This window comes from Chrysochloris asiatica, unplaced genomic scaffold (genome assembly GCF_000296735.1).
Source record: "Chrysochloris asiatica unplaced genomic scaffold, ChrAsi1.0 scaffold00058, whole genome shotgun sequence".
NCBI classification, from domain to species: Eukaryota; Metazoa; Chordata; class Mammalia; order Afrosoricida; family Chrysochloridae; genus Chrysochloris; species Chrysochloris asiatica.
In genome coordinates, this window is record NW_006408576.1 from 3641254 (window position 1) to 3660467 (window position 19214).

Here is a 19214-nt window from a genome sequence, read left to right on the forward strand (position 1 = left end):
CATCTGGTCCAGTCACTAAGGTAGTGTGAAGAGGAGGTATATTGTTTATCCTTTTCCCCAAACAAAACAGAACTCTTATTCCCACAGCAGGAAGTTCCATCTCTCTCTCCATTCATTCTAGCCCCAATTTCAGAAGGGACCCATCATTATATGATCAGAATAAGCAGGTTTCTTAAGTATGTTGGGAATTAAGAACTAAACTAGGCTTAAAGTCTCCAATTTAGTCAAATGTGTTATTTTCATTAAGGATAAAAGTATATAGTTTTCACAAATTAATGTTAGTTAGTAAGAGGTAGTCCTGGTGTGGCGCTGTGGGTTAATGTGCTGGACTGCAAAGTCACTTTGACCACAAGGTGAAGCTCACCAGCTGCTCCTCGGAAAACCTATACAGTGTCGCTGTGGTTTGGAATAAACTCGATGACACTTAACAACAACAAAGAGGCATAGTTGGCTCAAAGTCAAGTTACATCCTGTTCACCTTCCATTAACCTGGATGTCTTGAAATTAAAATCAATCAATAAATAAAACTAGTGGATCCCAGTAAAATAGATGATCGCGGCACATTTAATTAAGTTCTGTTAAAAAAAAAAACTCTCTTTCCTTTGAAATCATCACATAGTAGGTGACATCCCTGATTTATTGTGTTTTATCATCATTTAACTTTTCACGTATTTACATCTTATTTTCCCAACTGACAATCTCCTTTAATAAATAATTTTCTGAAAAAGAAAGTTAGATAGTATATAATATATAATTAAAACTGATAATTAATTTCTGTACGATGGTCTATAGCAGGTAACTAAGCATAGAATCATGAGTCTACTGGGGACATAAAGCTGGATTGCTAACTCCTTTGAATTTTTTTCAAAATAAGTTTGGAAGATCCAAGAAATTATTGGAAAAAGTCATTTTAGTCTGGACAAGAACAAAGGAGAACAATGCAATCAATATGCACAACAAAAAGAGAGATAAAAATCAATAGTTTATTTGTAAAACTTCAATATAGAAAATGAGCACCAAAATAAATCCACAGTAACTAGAAAAGAAGGAAGTAGTAACGATTAGAGCACAAACAAATGAAATGAAAACCACAAAAACAGTAGAAAGAATCTGCAAGAAGAGAAGTTGGCTCTTTGAGAAGATCAACAGAACTGACAAGCCACTGGTCAGATTATCAAGGGAAACTAATAAGAAGGCATAAAAAAACAAAATAAGAAATGAGGTGGGAAATGCTATAATAGAGCCAACTGAAATCAAAAGGATAGTAACAGGGTTATGAAACATTATATGCCAACAAACTGAAAACCTAGAATGGACAGATTTCTAGAAACATACTACCAACCTAACTGAACATAAAACCGAAGATGTCATTTTTAGAAAAACTTTCAACAACAAAGCAAACCACAGCCTAGATGGTTTCACTGAAGAATTCTACCAAATGTTCAGAAAAGAGTTGACATCAATTCTACTCAAAATATTCCAGAACTAAAGACAGAAGGAATATTCCCTCATTATTCCTATGAAGCCACCATAACTCTAATATCAAATGCAGGCAAGGACACCACTAAAAAAGAAAATTACAGGTAAATATGACTCATGAATATAGATAATAAATTTCTAGCCATCAGAATTCAACAGCAGTATATAAAAAATAATGATACAATATGACCAAGTGAAATCCATGCAATGGATGCAAAGATGGTTCAACATAAGAGTATCAATCAACATAATTCGCCACATAAATGAAACAAAGATAAAGAATTATATGAGCATGTCAGCACAGAAGAGATTTGATAAAATCTAGCACACTATCCTGAGATTCCTTTTCTCAGCAAAATAGGAATAAAGGAAATTCCTCAATATAATTAAGGGCATAAATACAAAACCAAAAGTCAACATTATTCTCAATGAGGAAAGATTGAGAGCATTCCATTGAGAATGGGAACCAGACAAGTATGCCCTTTATCACCATTCCTATTCAATAATGTACTGAGAGTTCTAGTAAGAGCAGCAAGGCAAGAAAGATAAATAAAGGGTATCCAAATTGGAAAGGAAAGTGGAAAATTATCCTTGTTGGCAGACGACGTGATCTTATGCAAAGAAAATCCTGGAGACCATTAGAAAATTACTGGAACTTATGGGATTCAGCAAAGTGGCATAGTACAAGATAAACACACAGAAATACGTTGGGTTCCTCAACACTAATGACAAGGAGCCTGAAAAGGAAGCACAATAAATGAATATCATTTACAATAGCCCCAAACGGATAAAGTACCTACGAATAAATGTAACAAAGTTCATAAAAGATTTATACAAGGAAACTATAAAACACTACTGCAAGAATAAAAGAGATCTGCAGAAATGGAAAACATTCTATGCTTATGGATTGGAAGACTTAACACTGTGAAAGGGAGCCCTTGTGGTATAAAGGGTTGACTTGAGGCTGCTAAACACAAGGTCAGCAGTTTGAATCCATCAGCTGCTCTATGGGAGAAAGAGGAAGGTTTCTGCTCCAATAAAGATCTGAAATTCTGGTGTGGTGCTGTAGGACAAGTACTGGACTGTTAACAGCAAGTTTGGCAGTTCAAACCCACCAGTCACTCCTCTGAAACCCTATAGAGGGTTGCTATGAGTTGGAACGACTGGATGGCACACAACAAAAATATTTTGAAAAGCTCAATATTACCAAAAGTGACATATAGATATAATGCAATTCCAATCTATATCCCAATGACATTCTTTAATGAAATGGAAGCACTTTAAATCTTCAAGTTTATATGGAAAGGAAGGTGGCCCAAAAATTGCTAATACAATATTGAAGAAGAATACAAACCAAGAGGTCTCTCATTCCCTGATCTCAAAACTTACTACACAGCCATGATAATCAAAACAGCCTGGTATTGGTACAGTGGCAAATTGCAAAGACTGAATTGAGAACCCAGTAGTAAATCTAAGGAGCTCTGGTAGCGTAGTGGTTACAAATTGGGCTGCAAACCTCAAGATCAGCAGTTCGAAACTACCAGCTATTCCATGGATGAAAGATGAGGCTTTCTGCTCCCGTAAAGATTTACAGCCTTGGAAGCCTTATACAGGGTCGTTATGAGTCAGAACGAACTCCATGGCACATAACCAACTATCCAAAATTGGCAGCTGATCTTTGACAAAGGTCAGAGCCCGTCCAATGGGGGAAGTAACAATATCTTTAACAAATGATGCTAGAAAACTTGGATATCCATATGCAGAAAAATGAATCAGAATCTGTATCTCATACATTAGGCCCCAAAAGTAACTTATAATGACTTAAAGGCCTAAATGTTACAGGTAATAAATACCCCGGAAGAGAAATAGGGTCAGAACTTGTTGTTGTTGTTGTTGTTATGTGCCGTGGAGTCAATTCCGACTCATAGCGACCCTGTACAGGGTTTCTGAGGCTGTAAATCTTTAAGGGAGCAGAAAGCCTTATCTTTCTCTTGCAGAACAGCTGGTAGTTTCAAACTGCTAAGGGATCTAATTTTCAGCATGCTTAAAACAACAACAACATTGCTGTCAAGTTGCTTCTGATGCACAGCAAGCCTAGTGGACAGAGTACAGCTGTATGGACCACAAGCTTTCCAAGGCTATAATATGTACAGAAGCAGATTGCTGCCACAGCTTTTGCCCAAGGAGTAGCTAACGGATTTGAACCACCAACCTTTCTGGTAGCACTCCAACGTTCAACTCAATGCACCACTAGGGCACCAAATTTTGGCCTGGATAATCTATCAAATAAAACTAAAAATGCACAAATGACAGAAGATAAATTGGAAAGTGGTTGGTTGTTGTTGTTGTAGTGCCATAGTCAGTTCCAACTCATAGCAACCCTATATAGGGTTTCCAAGGAGCAGCTGTCTGGCTTAAACCACCAACCTTGTGGTTAGCAAGTCCAGTGCTTATCCTACAGTGCCCCACCAGGGCTCCAGTTAACTGGTGGTTATGTGCCGTGATGTCAGTTCCAACTCATAGCAACCCTGTATAAGGCTTCCAAGGCTATAAGTCTTTACGGGAGCAGAAAGCCTGTTCTTCTCCTGCCGAACAGCTGGTAGTTTCAAACTGCTGACCTTGATTGAGATTAGCAGCCTGACTCATAACCACTACGTTACCAGATAACTGGTACCACCTAAAATTGAGATACTTATGCTCATCAAGGAGTCCTGATGTGGTACTGTAGGATAAGCACTGCACTGCTAACTACAAAGACGACACTTCACACCCACCAGTCGTTCCTTGAAAACCTGGTACATGGTGGTTGTGAGTTGGAACTGACTCGATGGCATTTAACAACAACAACAACAAGCTTATCAAAAGACTTTACGAAGGGACTAACAAAAGAACTGGAGATTAAGGGGGAAATAAGCTTTGGCAATGACATATTAGATAAGGGTCTAATCTTTAAATTATACAGAAAATTCAACACTTCAATAACACAAGTAATCCAATTAAAACAAAACAAAACAAAAAAAAACACTTTACCAGAAGAGGACATTCAGGTGGCTAGTAAATACATGAAAAGATGCATCCAATCATTAGTCATTAAGCCACCTGATGTCATCAAGTTAATTCTGACTCATAGCAACATAGGATTTCCAACACTGTAAATCTTTATGGAAACAGGTAGCCTAATCTTTCTTTCCCAGAGAAGCTGGTGAGTTTGAACCACTGACCTTGCAGTTAGCAGTTCAATGCTTAATCACTAGTCATTTTTGTTACATACGGTCAAGTCGGTTTGGACTCACAGAGACTCTGTATAGGGTTTCTGAGGAACTGCTGGTGGGTTTGACCTGTGCATATCCTACAGCGTCACACCAGCGCCACTGTTTTTGTTAAACTCTGTCATGTTGATTCCAACTCATAGCAACTCTGTATAGGGTTTCTAAGAAATGACTTGTGAGTTTGAACCACCGACCTTGTAGTTCAAACCTATCTTGCAGTCTAGTACTTTATCGCACAGAGCTACACCAGGATTCCACTGTTGTTATTAAATGTCACCAAGTTGTTTCCACAGCGACCCTGTATAGGATTTCCGAGGAGCAGCTGGTGAGCTTGAACTGCCAACTTTGAAGTTCAAATGGCTTTGCAGTCTGATGTATTAACCCACAGCGCCACACCAGGACTCCAAGACTCCATTGTTGTTGTTATGTGCCGTGAAGTTGGTTCAGACTCATAGCGACCCTGTACAGGGTTTCCAAGGCTGTAATTCTTTACAGGAGCAGAAAGCCTCATTTTTCTCCCATGGAATAGCTGGTAATTACGAACTGCTGACATTGTGGTTCACAGCCCGATTCATAACCACTATGCAACAGAGCTTAAGACTCCAGTAGAGACTGGCAAATTAAAACTACAATGAGATAGCATTTCATCCTTGTAAAAGTGGCAATGATCAAAGAAACAGAAGACAACAAATGCTGATGAAGTTGTGGGAGGGTTGGACCTCTTACGCATTGCTGGAGTGACTGTAAAATGGTACAACCACTATAGAAAACAGTATTGCATTTACTCAAAAAACTAGAAATAGAAATGGCATATGATCCAGCAATCACATTCCTAGGTATATAGAGATGTAAGAGCAGTGACATGAATAGACATATGCATATTCATGTTCATTGCAACATTATTCACAATGGCAAAAAGCGCCCATTAACAGATAAATAAATAAATTGTGGTCCACATATATAATGGAATACTACACAACTATAAAAACAGAGGAGCCCACAAAACATTTGTTAAAATGTATGAATCTGGAGGATATTATGCTGAGTAATACAGACCAACCACAAAAAGACAAATATTGTATGTTCTAACTTTTATGAAGTCAAGAATAGGTATACATACAGAGAGCAACATCTTATGATGGTTACCAGGAATGGAAGGAGGAAGAAGAGGGAATCAATTTCTAGATGGTAAACACTAGTTATTTTGTAGCAATATCCAATATTGGTGAAGTCTATACAACTTGTCCAATGTAAATGAAGACAATGAGAAGTAAGAATAAGGGCTACGTTCAGCAAATGGTATAACATTCAATTTTACGACAACAACAATAACAACTCCAAAAAATGTGTGTGTGGTTACATAGGTATATATCCATGCATATATGTGTATAGAAAGGCACATCCGAGTACATGGGTATGCATATATAGACATTTATACACACCACTCATATATTGATATATATACCAAATAATGGGGCAGAGTTATGTATGCTACCTAATACAAACTAACAATTACAGGACAGATTTACTGGGTTTGAAGACTCAGGACCATAATCTCATAGGATAACTAAATGGTTAACTGCTGTCTGGTCAGTTCTGACTCACAGGGTCCCTGTATAGGATTTCTGAGGAGCAGCTGCTGGGTGTGAATTGCCAACCTTATGATTATCAGCCATACCCTACAGCGCATATCCTATAGCACCACACCAAGACTGACTCAATGGCATACCACCACTCTGCTAACACAAAGTTCTAGCTCTTTTTCTTTTCACACTTGATATGAGTAGGAACATTTTCACTGAAGTTCCAGATAGTTTTAGTTCTGATATTTTTCCATTCAGATAATTCATTTTTCTCTCTAGTCAAGTCCCTCTGCCAGTTAAACATAATTTAATTCATAGCTTATCTTATCTTTTCATAGTCAGTAAAGCTTATCTATAAACACAGTTGAATGCACATAGATTTGATTTCATTTATCCTGTGCTCCTCCTTGTGTTCCTCTCCTCTTGCAACATATTACAGCAACCAAGTGTCTATTTATTGCCTGCTACATGCTGGACACTAGAGATCCTTCTCTCAATCTTGGGACCCATTCTCTTGACCTTCATAGACTTCTCTTACAAAGTCTCTTTATTAGACCCCCAAAACGCACTACCATCAACTTGATTCTGATTCACAGCAACCCTACAGGACAGGGTAAAACTGACCCAAAGGGTTTCCAAGGCTGTAAATCTTTATGGAAGCAGATTGCCATAGTACTCCCAAGAAGCAACTGATGGATTTCAACAGCTGACCTTCCAGTTAGCAACCAACCAAAAAGACTCCTTAACTGCTGTATTACATAAACAAAAACTTGACTATGTGTAGTTGTTGGTTGGGATTGAGGTGATTCTAACTCTTGGCCACATTGTTTGTGTACAGTAGAACTGCTCCAAAGGCTTTTTTAAGGCTGTGACCTTTTAGAAACAGATCTCTAAGCCTTTCTCTTGAGGTGCCATAGAGTGGGTTCAAATCTCCAGTCTTTCAGCTAGTAGTCAAGCACTTAGCTGCACCAACCATGGTGTCACCAAGTGCAACTGTAAAGACAAATAATAATAAGGAAATACCTACAATTTGGGTATCCTTTGTTGTGTGTTTTAAACTGACATTAACAAATAAAGATTCAAAGTCATGGTTTCTATAAACTCACCGTTTCAGTTTCTCCCGGATTTCAGGATTTTTTATTTCATTTTTTAGATCTTCGAAAGTGTAAGCTGATGACAGGTTACAGTAAACCCGGTAATCATGATAGGGAGGGATTCCATGATCCCGGCCTCTCTGGATGTTGATGGCAGCTAGATCCAGAGCCACAGTGTGAGCCATGGAGAAGAGCCTCTCGGTTAGCTCTGTATTCAGTAGCTGGGAGGGCACGCGCATCTTCCCTGCAACCCCAAACAGTCCTCTGAGAAGGGGGTCAATACCTCCTTCATTCACAATTCGGAAGGGAGAGAAGAAGGCTTTGTGAAGAGGTATGTGGCCTTGAGGAATAGGCTCAAAATGCTCATCAAGTCTATAGAGTATTGGATTGACAAGTGTGTGGCCAAATCTAAAAGCTGCCGTTGCAAAGGCATTAAAGATTCCAGCATTAATGCTGGGGTCGTAGCCCTGATAGTCCCCCATCATCTTCATTCCCACCTCACCAAGGATCTTAGGAAGCCAGTGATGATAAGTGATGTGCTGAATCTCTGCACCCACAATTTTCCTTGTTTCATAATAGATGGTGTCCCCATCCCAGTGGGGATTCAGTTTGAGTAGTTCTGTAGCTATACGGTTATGTTCTCTAAACCAAAGTGTGTGCATGCTGGTCAGACCCAGCTGCTCATTTGCTCGATGGTCTCCAGCTAAGAAACAAGGAATCGGACTTTCATTTTCATCTCTCATGCATTCGGTCGGTGGCCCCGCTGCAAAAGGAAGAAGTGGCTTTCCAGATCTTTGCACAATGCCCTGTCTCAAAAGCCCCCGGTGGCTGGCTAGATCCCGGATTTCTTGTGCTTCATGATGCGTGCTACCATACACATTGGATGCATCAATATACGAAGTGAGCTGGTTGATCTGTTCTCGGGGATAAACAGAGTTCATGAGAAGGGACGTCATGCCACTGCCACACACAGGGCTGGATCGCACAAAGAACATGCATCGGGCACCATTTCTGACTCTGGGGTCATTTGGTGGGATCATAACTGAGAAACAGGGAGGATCATTGCTGCAGACAGAACTGCAGTGTTGCCCATCAGAAAATCGGGCCTGACTCAGGGCCACCACAGTGGAGTCCAAGTCATGGTCGAGGAACTGACCCCACTGCATCATCATGTGGGTGAACTGCTCATCAGGGGTGATCGTTTCTGTGCCTATCAGAGACGTTGATACCAACCGGGGCATAGGGAGAACATACCCATTGTAGAGTCGGTTTGGATTAATACCTCGAGGGGTGTTGAATCCATTTTCATATACAGACTTTAATAAACGTTCAAAAGCAGTCAGAGAGGCCCCCCACATAGGATGCTGGAGATTATTGCATGTTCCATCATGGGTCCTGTATTTCTGGTGAAAGCACATATCTGAGCAGTTATTCACTCGACGATGGGCAGTGCAGCCAGAGAGGTTAGCGATCAGATTCAGGTACTGAGGGGACACAAGGTCATTATAGTGGTAACCTAAAATGAAATGCAAAAGCAAGGCAAAACTTATTTCCATTGGAAAACAGATACAGAACATTGCTTACCTAATAGTCCCTTCTTATCTGTCATTATCTTTGGGATCTCCATAGTTTGTCACATATTGAACATGATCTTCCTACTCTCTTACCTTCTTGTTTACTAAAATTTCTTCTTCTCTTACTCTGTTCTTTTTCCTTCTCCCAACTCCAAACAAAGGTGTTCTCTGCTTTTCCTGTTCCTCTACCATGTCTCCCTTAGCAATTTCATCAATCTTGTTGTTTCAATAGTTAAAGCTAATGGGGATAATATCCTCATCTGTAATTTCAGTCCTAATAACTTTGCTGAATAAAAACAACATGATTTTCAAATTCACTTTAAACTGTTGCAAATAACCTATAAATAAAATTCAATATGACCCACTACACACAGTCATTTCCCGCTCCTCACCCCCCCCAAAAAAGGAACAATCCTGCCCATTCTCCTGTGGACTATTAACACAAATGGCAAGACTACAACTACTTTCCCAGAAAGAGATTATTCAAAGGATTATTAAGTGATCTTTGACAGTTATTAGACAATTAATTTACAACTCCTATTATACCTCCCAGAGTCCTGGTGTGGTGCCAGGACTGCAAAGCCGTTTGCAAGGTTGGTGGTTCAAGCTCACTAGCTGTTCCTCGGAAACCCTACACAAGGTTGCTATGGGTTAGAACTGACTCAACGGCACTTAACAACAACAACTATGCCTCCCAAGGAGCTCTGGTAGCATAGTGGTTATGAGTAAGACTGCTAACCTCAAGGTCAGAAGTTTGAAACTACCAGCTGTTCTGCAGGCTTTCTGCTCGTGTAAAGATTTACAGGCTGAAAAACCCTATACAAGGTCACTATGAGTTGGAACCAACTCCACGGCACACAACCACCACCATTTTTATGCCTCCTAAAAACTGTGTCCTCCTTTCCATTTCTACTGCCACTATTCCTTGCATTGAATTCCAAGATTAGCCTTCTGATGCCATACCACTAGGATGTTCCCCATTGATTGATCTTATGCAGTGTAATGACATTTTTCTTTTTTTGCTAAAAAACTTCAGTCTTTGCCTACTCATTACAGAAGAAATTCCAAACTTATTAGCCTGGAAAACTATTTCCAATAGCTCTTCCTCATATTATCTACTATTCTTTGCCTTCAAGACACTTGCTCTAGTGAGACAAAATTACTTAATGTTCCCAGATGGTACACAATCTCCTGACTCTTTGCCTTGCCAATGCCCTTCCCCTACATGTTCACACATCCAAATCCTTCTCATTCTTCAAAGTTCCTCTTCTCCAGGGCTGGCTTTACTAGCTTTCTACACTGACAAACATGCTTAAGTTCTGAGTTCACTGCATCTTCTGTCTAAAATGTCTCAGAGCTGATGAATGGCTATCAAGACTAACTCAGAACACATTTAAAGCAAACAAGAATCACCATCCACCACCCCATTCTGGTGTCTGTTTAACAAGTACCTTGCTTTGATGTAGAGCACCACATACCATAACAAACTCACAGAGACACCATGAGCACAAGCTATTTAAAAATTTTGAGGCAAACACAATTGATAGTGGACATCTGAAAGACACCTGGTGAACACCTAGTTTGAGGCAGAGTTTCAACACTAGACTGCTCTTTATTCCTTTCAAAGCTGAGTTTTCAGTGGCTGACCTGATAAAAAAACAAGCAGGACACCAAGGTCAATGGCAAATCAAACCTGAGGGTGGCAATTTCCAATCTAACTTCAAGGTTGGGGAAGTTGTGCAGTGTCAACACGTGCCCCAAGTGACTGTGGTTATTTAGGAAAAACCTTTATCTTTCAAAGTAAGAAAGATAAAATAGCCCCTTTTTTATGTGGGGAAGGTATCTGAAATCCTCATATAAGTATGCAAAGAAAGAGTTAGAGGTAAAGAATATTCATCGACTGGGGGAGAAATAATCAGGAATATAAATACTGACAGATTGTCTGAGGACACAAAGTTCTGCCATTGTACATACATACACTCAAGTTTTCCTTGCCATGAGAGCTTTCAGGCTCAAATTGACTTGAAAGGCTTTAGCAGTACACATTTCCCAAGGACTCTACCAGTGAAATTGAAATGTCTGGCTCTATTTTCACAGTTAAACTTTTAGGAAGTCTCAGAAAATTCTCAATCTTGAACATCAAAAGAGCCAAGGAAGAAGACAGCCAAGAAGAAAAATGCTTCCTCTCAAATTTTCAGTCTGTGGGCTCAATGACAAATCTCAGTAGCTTTCTCCCAGCACTATAATTTTTTCCAAGGCGTTTAGCCATAGGTTTAATAGCAGACAGGCGGAATGTGAGCGGCCAGAGAACAGGCAGTAGCACAATTCTTTCAGGCTTGCTTTCCAGACCTGGCTTTTGCTTTATGCCCTTGGAGAGGGGACCACACAAAAGCACAAGTCAGGGCAGTACATCAACCAATATACATGAGAATAAACAAACAAACATAATCATCTTTTAAGGAATCAGATATAGTAATGCAGATAAAGAGTTACCAAATAAATCTGCATAGAAACTTAGAAAGGGCTGACCATCTACTGTCTATAACTAACAGATGGAAAATGAGTCTTTCGTGACCATTTCAAGATCACTTTTATTCTCTATAAACATAAGTCTCTTTAAAATACAAACAATCTCAAATACAGACAATAAATGACGATTCAAAATACTGAAATGCAAGAAAAATACATACCTAAACATAAGGGAATGGGCTTGACAATTACAGCATACCTCATTTTATTGCACTCCACTGATAGTGCATTCATTACAAATTGAGAGCATGGGACAACCCTGTGTCAAGCATGTCTGCTGGTACCAATTTTCTAATAGCATGTGCTCATGTTGTGTTTCTGAGCCACATTTTGGTAATTCTTGCAGTACTTCATACTTTTTTATAATGCTATTGGACACTTTGGAAACCCTGTGCAGAGTCACTATGAGTTGGAACCAACTCCACGGCACATAACAACAACAACAACAATTGGACACTTAAGAGACCACAGAATAGTGTAATATAACATAGTAGTGTAAACATTAATGGGAAACAAAACAAAACAAAAAAAGGTGACTCATTTTTTGGGAGATATTCACTTCATTGTAATGATCTGGACCCAAACCCACAATATCTCTGAGGTGTGTCTATAATTATTATATAGAAAAATGTCCATGAAAAGTTTTATTTAAAAACTTTTAAATTATATTATTAAACAGTGGATATGTCACGTTACCTCATAGACAGAATCAGCATGTATGATTAGAGATAAATGTTTGTGTGTGTGTGTGTGAGAGAGAGAGAAAGAGAGAGAGAGAGAGAGAGAAAGTTAATCCTATCCCACTCACTTAATCTTCCCCCATTTCATAATGAATCAACACCATTCTTCCAACTGCTCAGGCACAAACTGAATCCTCATTGACTCTTCTTTTACCAACTATATTCAAACTAAGAGAAAATCTTGTCACTTCTACTTTCAAATTACATTTAAAACACTAGCACTTTTCAACCCTAATTTCTTGCATCTGTCCTCATCTCTTGATAGTCTTGTCACACAACAATCTGATACTTTAAAATACCAGTCAAATGTTGTTAGTTCTTGACACAAAATCCTCTCATAGCTTCCCATTTCACACAGGGGAAAAGACAAAATACTTACAATCACCTACGTTAACACCAACAACAAAGGCTCTTTATGGTTGTTGTGGTTGAGTTCTGACTCATAGCAACTCTATGTAGAGTTTCTGAGGAGTGGCTGATAGGTCTGAATCGCTGACCTTGAGGTTAGCAGTCCAGTGCTTATCCTACAGTGGCACAACAGGACTCCTCTTTATGACAGTTGTTAAATGTCATTGAGTCGGTACTAACTCACAGACACCCTGTATAGGATTTCCAAGCTGGTGAGTTTGAATCACTGACCTTATGGCTCAAACTGACCTCACAGTCCAGTGCTTTATCCCACAGCACCACACCAGGACTACACACCCTCATATCTATGTCCTCATTTCCTATGATCCCAGTACCCTTTCTTTGCTCTGATCTAAACACAATTCCTGCTAGTTGTTCCTCAAATATGTCAAACATGAGCTCATCTCAGAGCCTTCACAGTTCCTTGGGCATGGAACACATTTCCCACAGATATCTGCATGGCTTGCTTTTGTTAGGTCTTAACTAAAAAGTCATCTTTTTAGTAAGCCATCTGTTGACCAGTTTATATAAAATGGTAACCCCAGCACTCCCACTTAATTTTTTCCATATCACTCACCGTGTGCCTATTATGAATACTGACTTATCATAGATTGTCTGTCTCTCCCACTGAAAGCAAACATTCTGATATGTTTTCTTCACTGTTGTATATCCAGATCTAAAACAGTGACTGGAATAGAGTATGTGCTCAATACATACATGTGAAATAAGAACTAAAGAATTTTATCTAAGTAAAGGTGTTAGATAAAAAAACAAATGTATACAATGATCTCAAGTTGTTGGGGTTTATAGCTGATTTTCTTTTTATTTCTGCTTTTCCAAGTTTTGAAATTTTTATATTGTTTGAAATCAGCATATAATTGATCATAAGAAGCAACTTTAAACATAGCCTCAATTAGAATGCGAGTTCTATATTTGCTTTATTTTTGTGGAGGTTGTGGGAGAAGATTCCTGTGGTTTGCTTGAAGAAGACACCATGGCAAATATTTAAAGATCTGAACTATTTACTAAAGGAAAAACATATGTATCAGCAAGAAATAACATCTAGCAACTCCCATTTGTTGTACTGTTGTTGTTAAGTGCTGGTAAGTTGGTTCCACTCTTAATGACCCTAAGAGTTTTTGAGGAGCGGCAAGTGGATTTGAACCATCTACCTCTATTTTAGAAATGCAGCTTATTCTATAGTATCAAAAATCAATGAAAAACCTATGGATCACAATGACCCTATCTGCATTCAATCATGAGGATGGTGTAGGACTCCACCACCACTGAAAGCACCGTGGAGTCGGTTCCGACTCATAGCGACCCTGCACAGGGTTTCTGAAGCTGCAAATCTGTACAGGAGCAGAAAGCCCCATCTTTCTCCCGCAGAGCAGCTGTTAGTTTCCAACTGCCGACCTTGAGGTTAGCAGCCCGATTCGTAACCACTACACTACCAGAGCTCCTTGGTGTAGGACTAGGTGGTGCTTTTTCTGTTGTGTACACTGTGGGTTAACATGAGTTAGGGATCAATTTGATGGCAGCTAACAACAATATTTATTTTCTATATCAGAAAGAAATAAAGTAATCTCCATGATAGGTCCATATAGGGACTTGCAAAGAAAATTGGAAATTGTCACAATAAATGCATCCAATTAATCCCTGAACACCTAGCATCTAACCCTTCCCTAACAAACCAAGTGTCTAAATATTCTGTTGAAAAAAACTGAATTCGTTTTGGCATTTACAACAAGCGTGAGATAAGACTTTTGTTCATAAATAAAAATGGTAACTGTTCTGAGGCCATGAACTCTGAAAATTTCCCATCGAAAAGGTGAGGTGAAAGGGCAGTAAAACTATTGCAAAATTTTGAGTGAGCAAGAACTATGGTTTATACACAGAATTAGACTTATCAGTGTCTGAATGTATAAAAAATGCATTTTTTAAACTATTTAGTCATTTCTGGCTCAGACAAACTTCATGTGTTTCAGAATAGGGCTGCACTCACTCAATTGGATTTTTTCATGACTGACATTTTTTGGAAAGAAGTTGCCAGTACTTTCTTCAAAGACACTTCTGGATGGATTGAAACTATCAGACTTTCAATTAGGAGCTGAGCACTTAACTGTTTCATGTTACCCAGGGACTCCAAAAATTAAGTCTTAAACTAAATTAAGAAATGGCTCAGAGTAATTGCAAGAGGGGAACAAACAGTCATATAGTTCTCATTTCTACATAACTTTTATCTCATACATTCATATTTTAGAATAATATTAAACTTTAAAATAACTGATCCCTCTGATCAAAAAGATATGCTCACTGGAAAGCAAAAGTGGGGACAATACTACAGAAATTACAGAAAAAAAAAATTATAAGAGAATACTATTAACAAGGATAAGCACTGGACTGCTAACCACAGGTCTGTGGGTTGAGTCCTCCAACTGTTCCACAGGAAAAAGATGAAGCTCTCCGCTCCTGCAAGACTTACCCTACACATGGCTGCTATGAGTTAGAAATGACTGGATGACATTTAATAATAACAACAACTATGAACAATTTTACACAATCTAGATGAAATGGTTATGGTGTTGGAGGGGAATACTGAAAGTGCCATGGGCTGCCAAAAGAACAAGCAGATCTGTGTTGGAAGAAGTGCAGCCAGAGTGCTCCTTGGAGGCCAGAATGGCCAAACTTCATCTCTCATACTTCGGACATACTGTCAGGAGAGATCAGTCACTGGAGAAGGATATCATGTTTGATAAAGTGGAGAGTCAGAGATAAAGAGGAAGACCCCCAGCGAGATGGATTGGCAAAGGGGCAGCATCAGGCGTGGCAACAATTGTGAGGTTGGCCCAGGACCGGGCAGTGTTTCCTTCTGTTGTACATAGGGTCGATATGAGTCAGTACTGACTCGATGGCACCTAACAACAGATGAAATGGAAAAATTCATAGAAATATACAAGTGACCTAAATTGACTTAAAAAATTAGAAACTCTTAATAGACCTGTAAGAGTTGAAGAAACTGAATCGGTAAATCAGTAGTAATAGGAGTAAAAAACACCAAACAAAGCAAAGCAAAGATCGGGACTAGATAGTGAATTACATGAAACATTTAAAGAAAAAGTAGTATCAATCAATCTGAACCTCATCAGAAAAAAAGCTAAAACAGAAAAAGATGGAACACTTGCTAATGCATTCTATAAGGTCAGCGTTACCCTGATATCAAAGCTAGATAAAGGTACTACAGGAAAATTAAAGGAACAGATCATTATCCATTACGGATGTAGAAGCAAAAATCCTGAACAAAATTCAAGCATACTGAATCCAACAGCATATTAAAAGGATTATACATAAAGACCGTGTGGGCTTTTTCCCCAGAATGTAAGGGTGGTTTTCAAAGTAAGAAAATTAATCATTACAATGAACCACATGAATAGAATTAATAAAAAGAAACAGATGATCATAATAATTGATGAGGATAGGTCATTTAACAAAATCCAACACCCTTTCATGATAAAGATCACAACAAACTAGAAATAGAGGTGCAATCTCTCAAAACTATATATTTATGAAGCACCTGTAGCTAACACCATATTCAATGATGAAATACTGATTTTTTTTTCCAGTAATATTAGGAACAATAGGAATATTTGCTCTCATCATTGCTATTTAACATTGTGCTGGAAGTTCTAGCCATAGCAATGAAAAAGAGTAAGAATAAAGAAAAAGATTTAAAAAGCATCCAAATCCAAAAGAAAGAAGTAAAACTATTTTCATATGATGATCTTTTTTAAAAATTTTAATTGTGAATTGAATGAAGGTTTACAGAACTTATCATCAGTTTTACATTCAACAAATCATACACTTTGCTTCATTACAATGATTGCAATCCCTTCCATGTACCAACAGTTAACAGTATTTACCTCTACTCACTTAACATTGCATGCATTCCTCCCTGTATATCCTGCTATCTTCATCTTTCCTTTGGTAAGCTCCCTTTTACTGTATATTGCCCGTTTTGTCACCCATGGTACTATGTCTACCCTGTAACTCATGAATAATTTTCCCTCCTCTTCCACCTCACCCGTAACCATCATAAATTGCTTATTTTACCAAGAGAACTTTTTTTTTTCTTAACTTTGTACAGCATTTGTCTCATATGATATTTGTCCTTTGTGACTGACTAATTTCACTCAGCATAATGTTCTCCAGGTTCATCCATGTTGTGAGCAGTTTTGCAGATTCATTGCTATTCTTCAACACTGAGTAGTATTCCATTGTGTGTATGCACCATATACTGTTGTGGGACTATACTGGTATAGCAGCTGTAGAAGGCAATGTGGTGTTTTCTCAAAAAACTAAACGTATAACCCAGCAAGTCCACTAAGTCACATATATCTGAAAGCAGGGACTTAAACAGATATTTGTACACCAATTTCTGCTGTACCATTATTTGCAATAGCCAAAAGGTGGAATAAGTATCCATCAAAAGATGAATATATAAATTATATGTGGTATAATCATACAATCAAATATTATTCAGCCATAAGGAGAAATGAAGTTCTGATGTAAGTTATGATAGGAATGAACCTTGAAAACATTATGCTGAATGAAATAAGCCAGACATATTTATATGATCCTACTTATATGAAATATCCAGAATAGGGAAAATATACAGAGACAAAAGTTTATTAGTGGCTACCAAAGGCTAGGAGTGGAGAGGAATGGGAAATTATTGCTTAAAGGGAGCTGAATGTCTGATTGGACTGATGAAAAAGATCTGGAAACAGATAGTAGTGATGGTTGTACAACATGGCGATTGGAATTAATGGCATTAGATGTGGTTACAATGGCACATTTTTGTTATAAACATTTTACCAAAATAACATTCAAAAAATAATGATAGTATAGTAATGGCCAAGATGGCCACACTTTGTCTTTCATACTTCGGATATATTATCAGGAGAGTCCAGCCTCTGGAGAAGTACATTGTGCTTGGTAAAGTGGAGGGACACTGACAAAGAGGGAGGCCCCCAATGAAATGGATTTCCATAAGTAGCAGCAACAATGGCTCAAGCATAGCAGCAACTGTGAGGTTGGCGCAGGACCAGGCAGTGTTTCATTCAGTTGTACATAGGGTCGCTATGAGTTGGAACCAACTAGATGATACTTAACAACAACTTAGTAATAGCATCTTACATTTACAGCAGTATATGACACCCAATTGCTTGTTTTGCTTGTGCCAAAAATAGAAGCAATTGAGCGTCATGTATTACCTCATGTAATCCTTACAGTAGTCTCCGAGATGGTTTTATTAGCTTGTTTTACATATGACTGAACTCCTAATACACATCATCTTTAATGTTTATGGTGGTGGCAGTGGGTATGTGCCATGGAGTCCGTTCTAACTCGTAGTGATCCTGTATAGGGTTTCTAAGGCTATAAATCTTTACAGGAGGGGAAGGTCTCATATTTCTCCCAAGGAATGGCTGGTAGATTCAAACTGCTGACCTTGTGGTTTGCAGCCCTACTTGTAACATGAGATAATATATGACACTCAATTGCTTCTGGTTTTGGCACAAAGTTGTTGCCCAGTAAATGAGAAATGTCATTACTATACTTCCATTCTTTTTAAAATTTTATTTTGGTAAAATTTTTATAACAATAGTTGCATTATTATTAAATGTATTCATTTATTTATCCTATGAAGTCTACAATAAAATCTCCTTTATAATACAGGCTCTAGAGTCCTGGTGTGGCACTGAGGGTTAACACACCAGATTGCAAAGCCGTCTGAACTGCAAAGTAGGTAGTTCAAGATCACCAGCTGCTCCTCAGAAACCCTATATAGGGTTGCTATGGGTAGGAACCGACTTGATAGCACTTTAACAACAACAGAATGTCACAAGTCTTACTGTGAAGTTAACACACAGCCTACCAGATGCAGAGTTTGGAGAGAACTATGATCACCTCAGTCTCACATGACTAAGAGATTTTCTTGTCAGACCCAAAGTGAGAATTACAGGATTTTACTCCCTCTCCAGAATCTACATTTTTAAAATGTTTTCTAATTTATAAACATAGTGGAATAGAAAATGTTGAAACTTAATATCATGAAGAGTACAGCACTGAATAATATTTTATCATTGATACTGACATTCATATATAGTACTTAGGTAAGGGGAAGAGGAAGCAAAAACATGAAATACTAACTTGTTCCATTTAAGTCAACCATTAAGCCATGCTGCACATGCTCCTGAATCAGTTGCAATGTTCTTTCAAATATTTCTCCAGCTCTTGCTTGTTCAACAGTGTAAGGATCTCTTGGATACCGGAACAAGGCCAGCAAATCATTTGGAGAGCGAGGACGGCTATCAAGAGATTAGGGAGGAAACGAAGAAAAAAATGCAAATTAAATGAAAAAATATTACTAAAGATGTTAAATCATTAACATCCAAACAATACAATGATTTCTATTTAATATTTTAACATACTGTACCTTACTTATCCGAAGCAGAAGGCAAAAAAAAAAAAAAAAAAA

At 38.3% G+C, this 19214-nt stretch overlaps 1 protein-coding gene across 1 annotated transcript in view; it reads right to left on the reverse strand.

Annotated features, from left to right (window-relative positions):
- The window catches only part of PXDN (peroxidasin homolog (Drosophila)), a 222611-nt gene that overhangs the window by 20080 nt on the left and 183317 nt on the right, over positions 1-19214 (reverse strand). Inside the window, exons 16-17 of the mRNA XM_006863963.1 lie at positions 18887-19044; positions 7438-8941 (exon numbers count right to left, since the gene is read on the reverse strand). Coding sequence (XP_006864025.1) covers positions 7438-8941; positions 18887-19044 — 1662 coding nt within the window. The remainder of the gene's footprint in view (positions 1-7437; positions 8942-18886; positions 19045-19214) is intronic.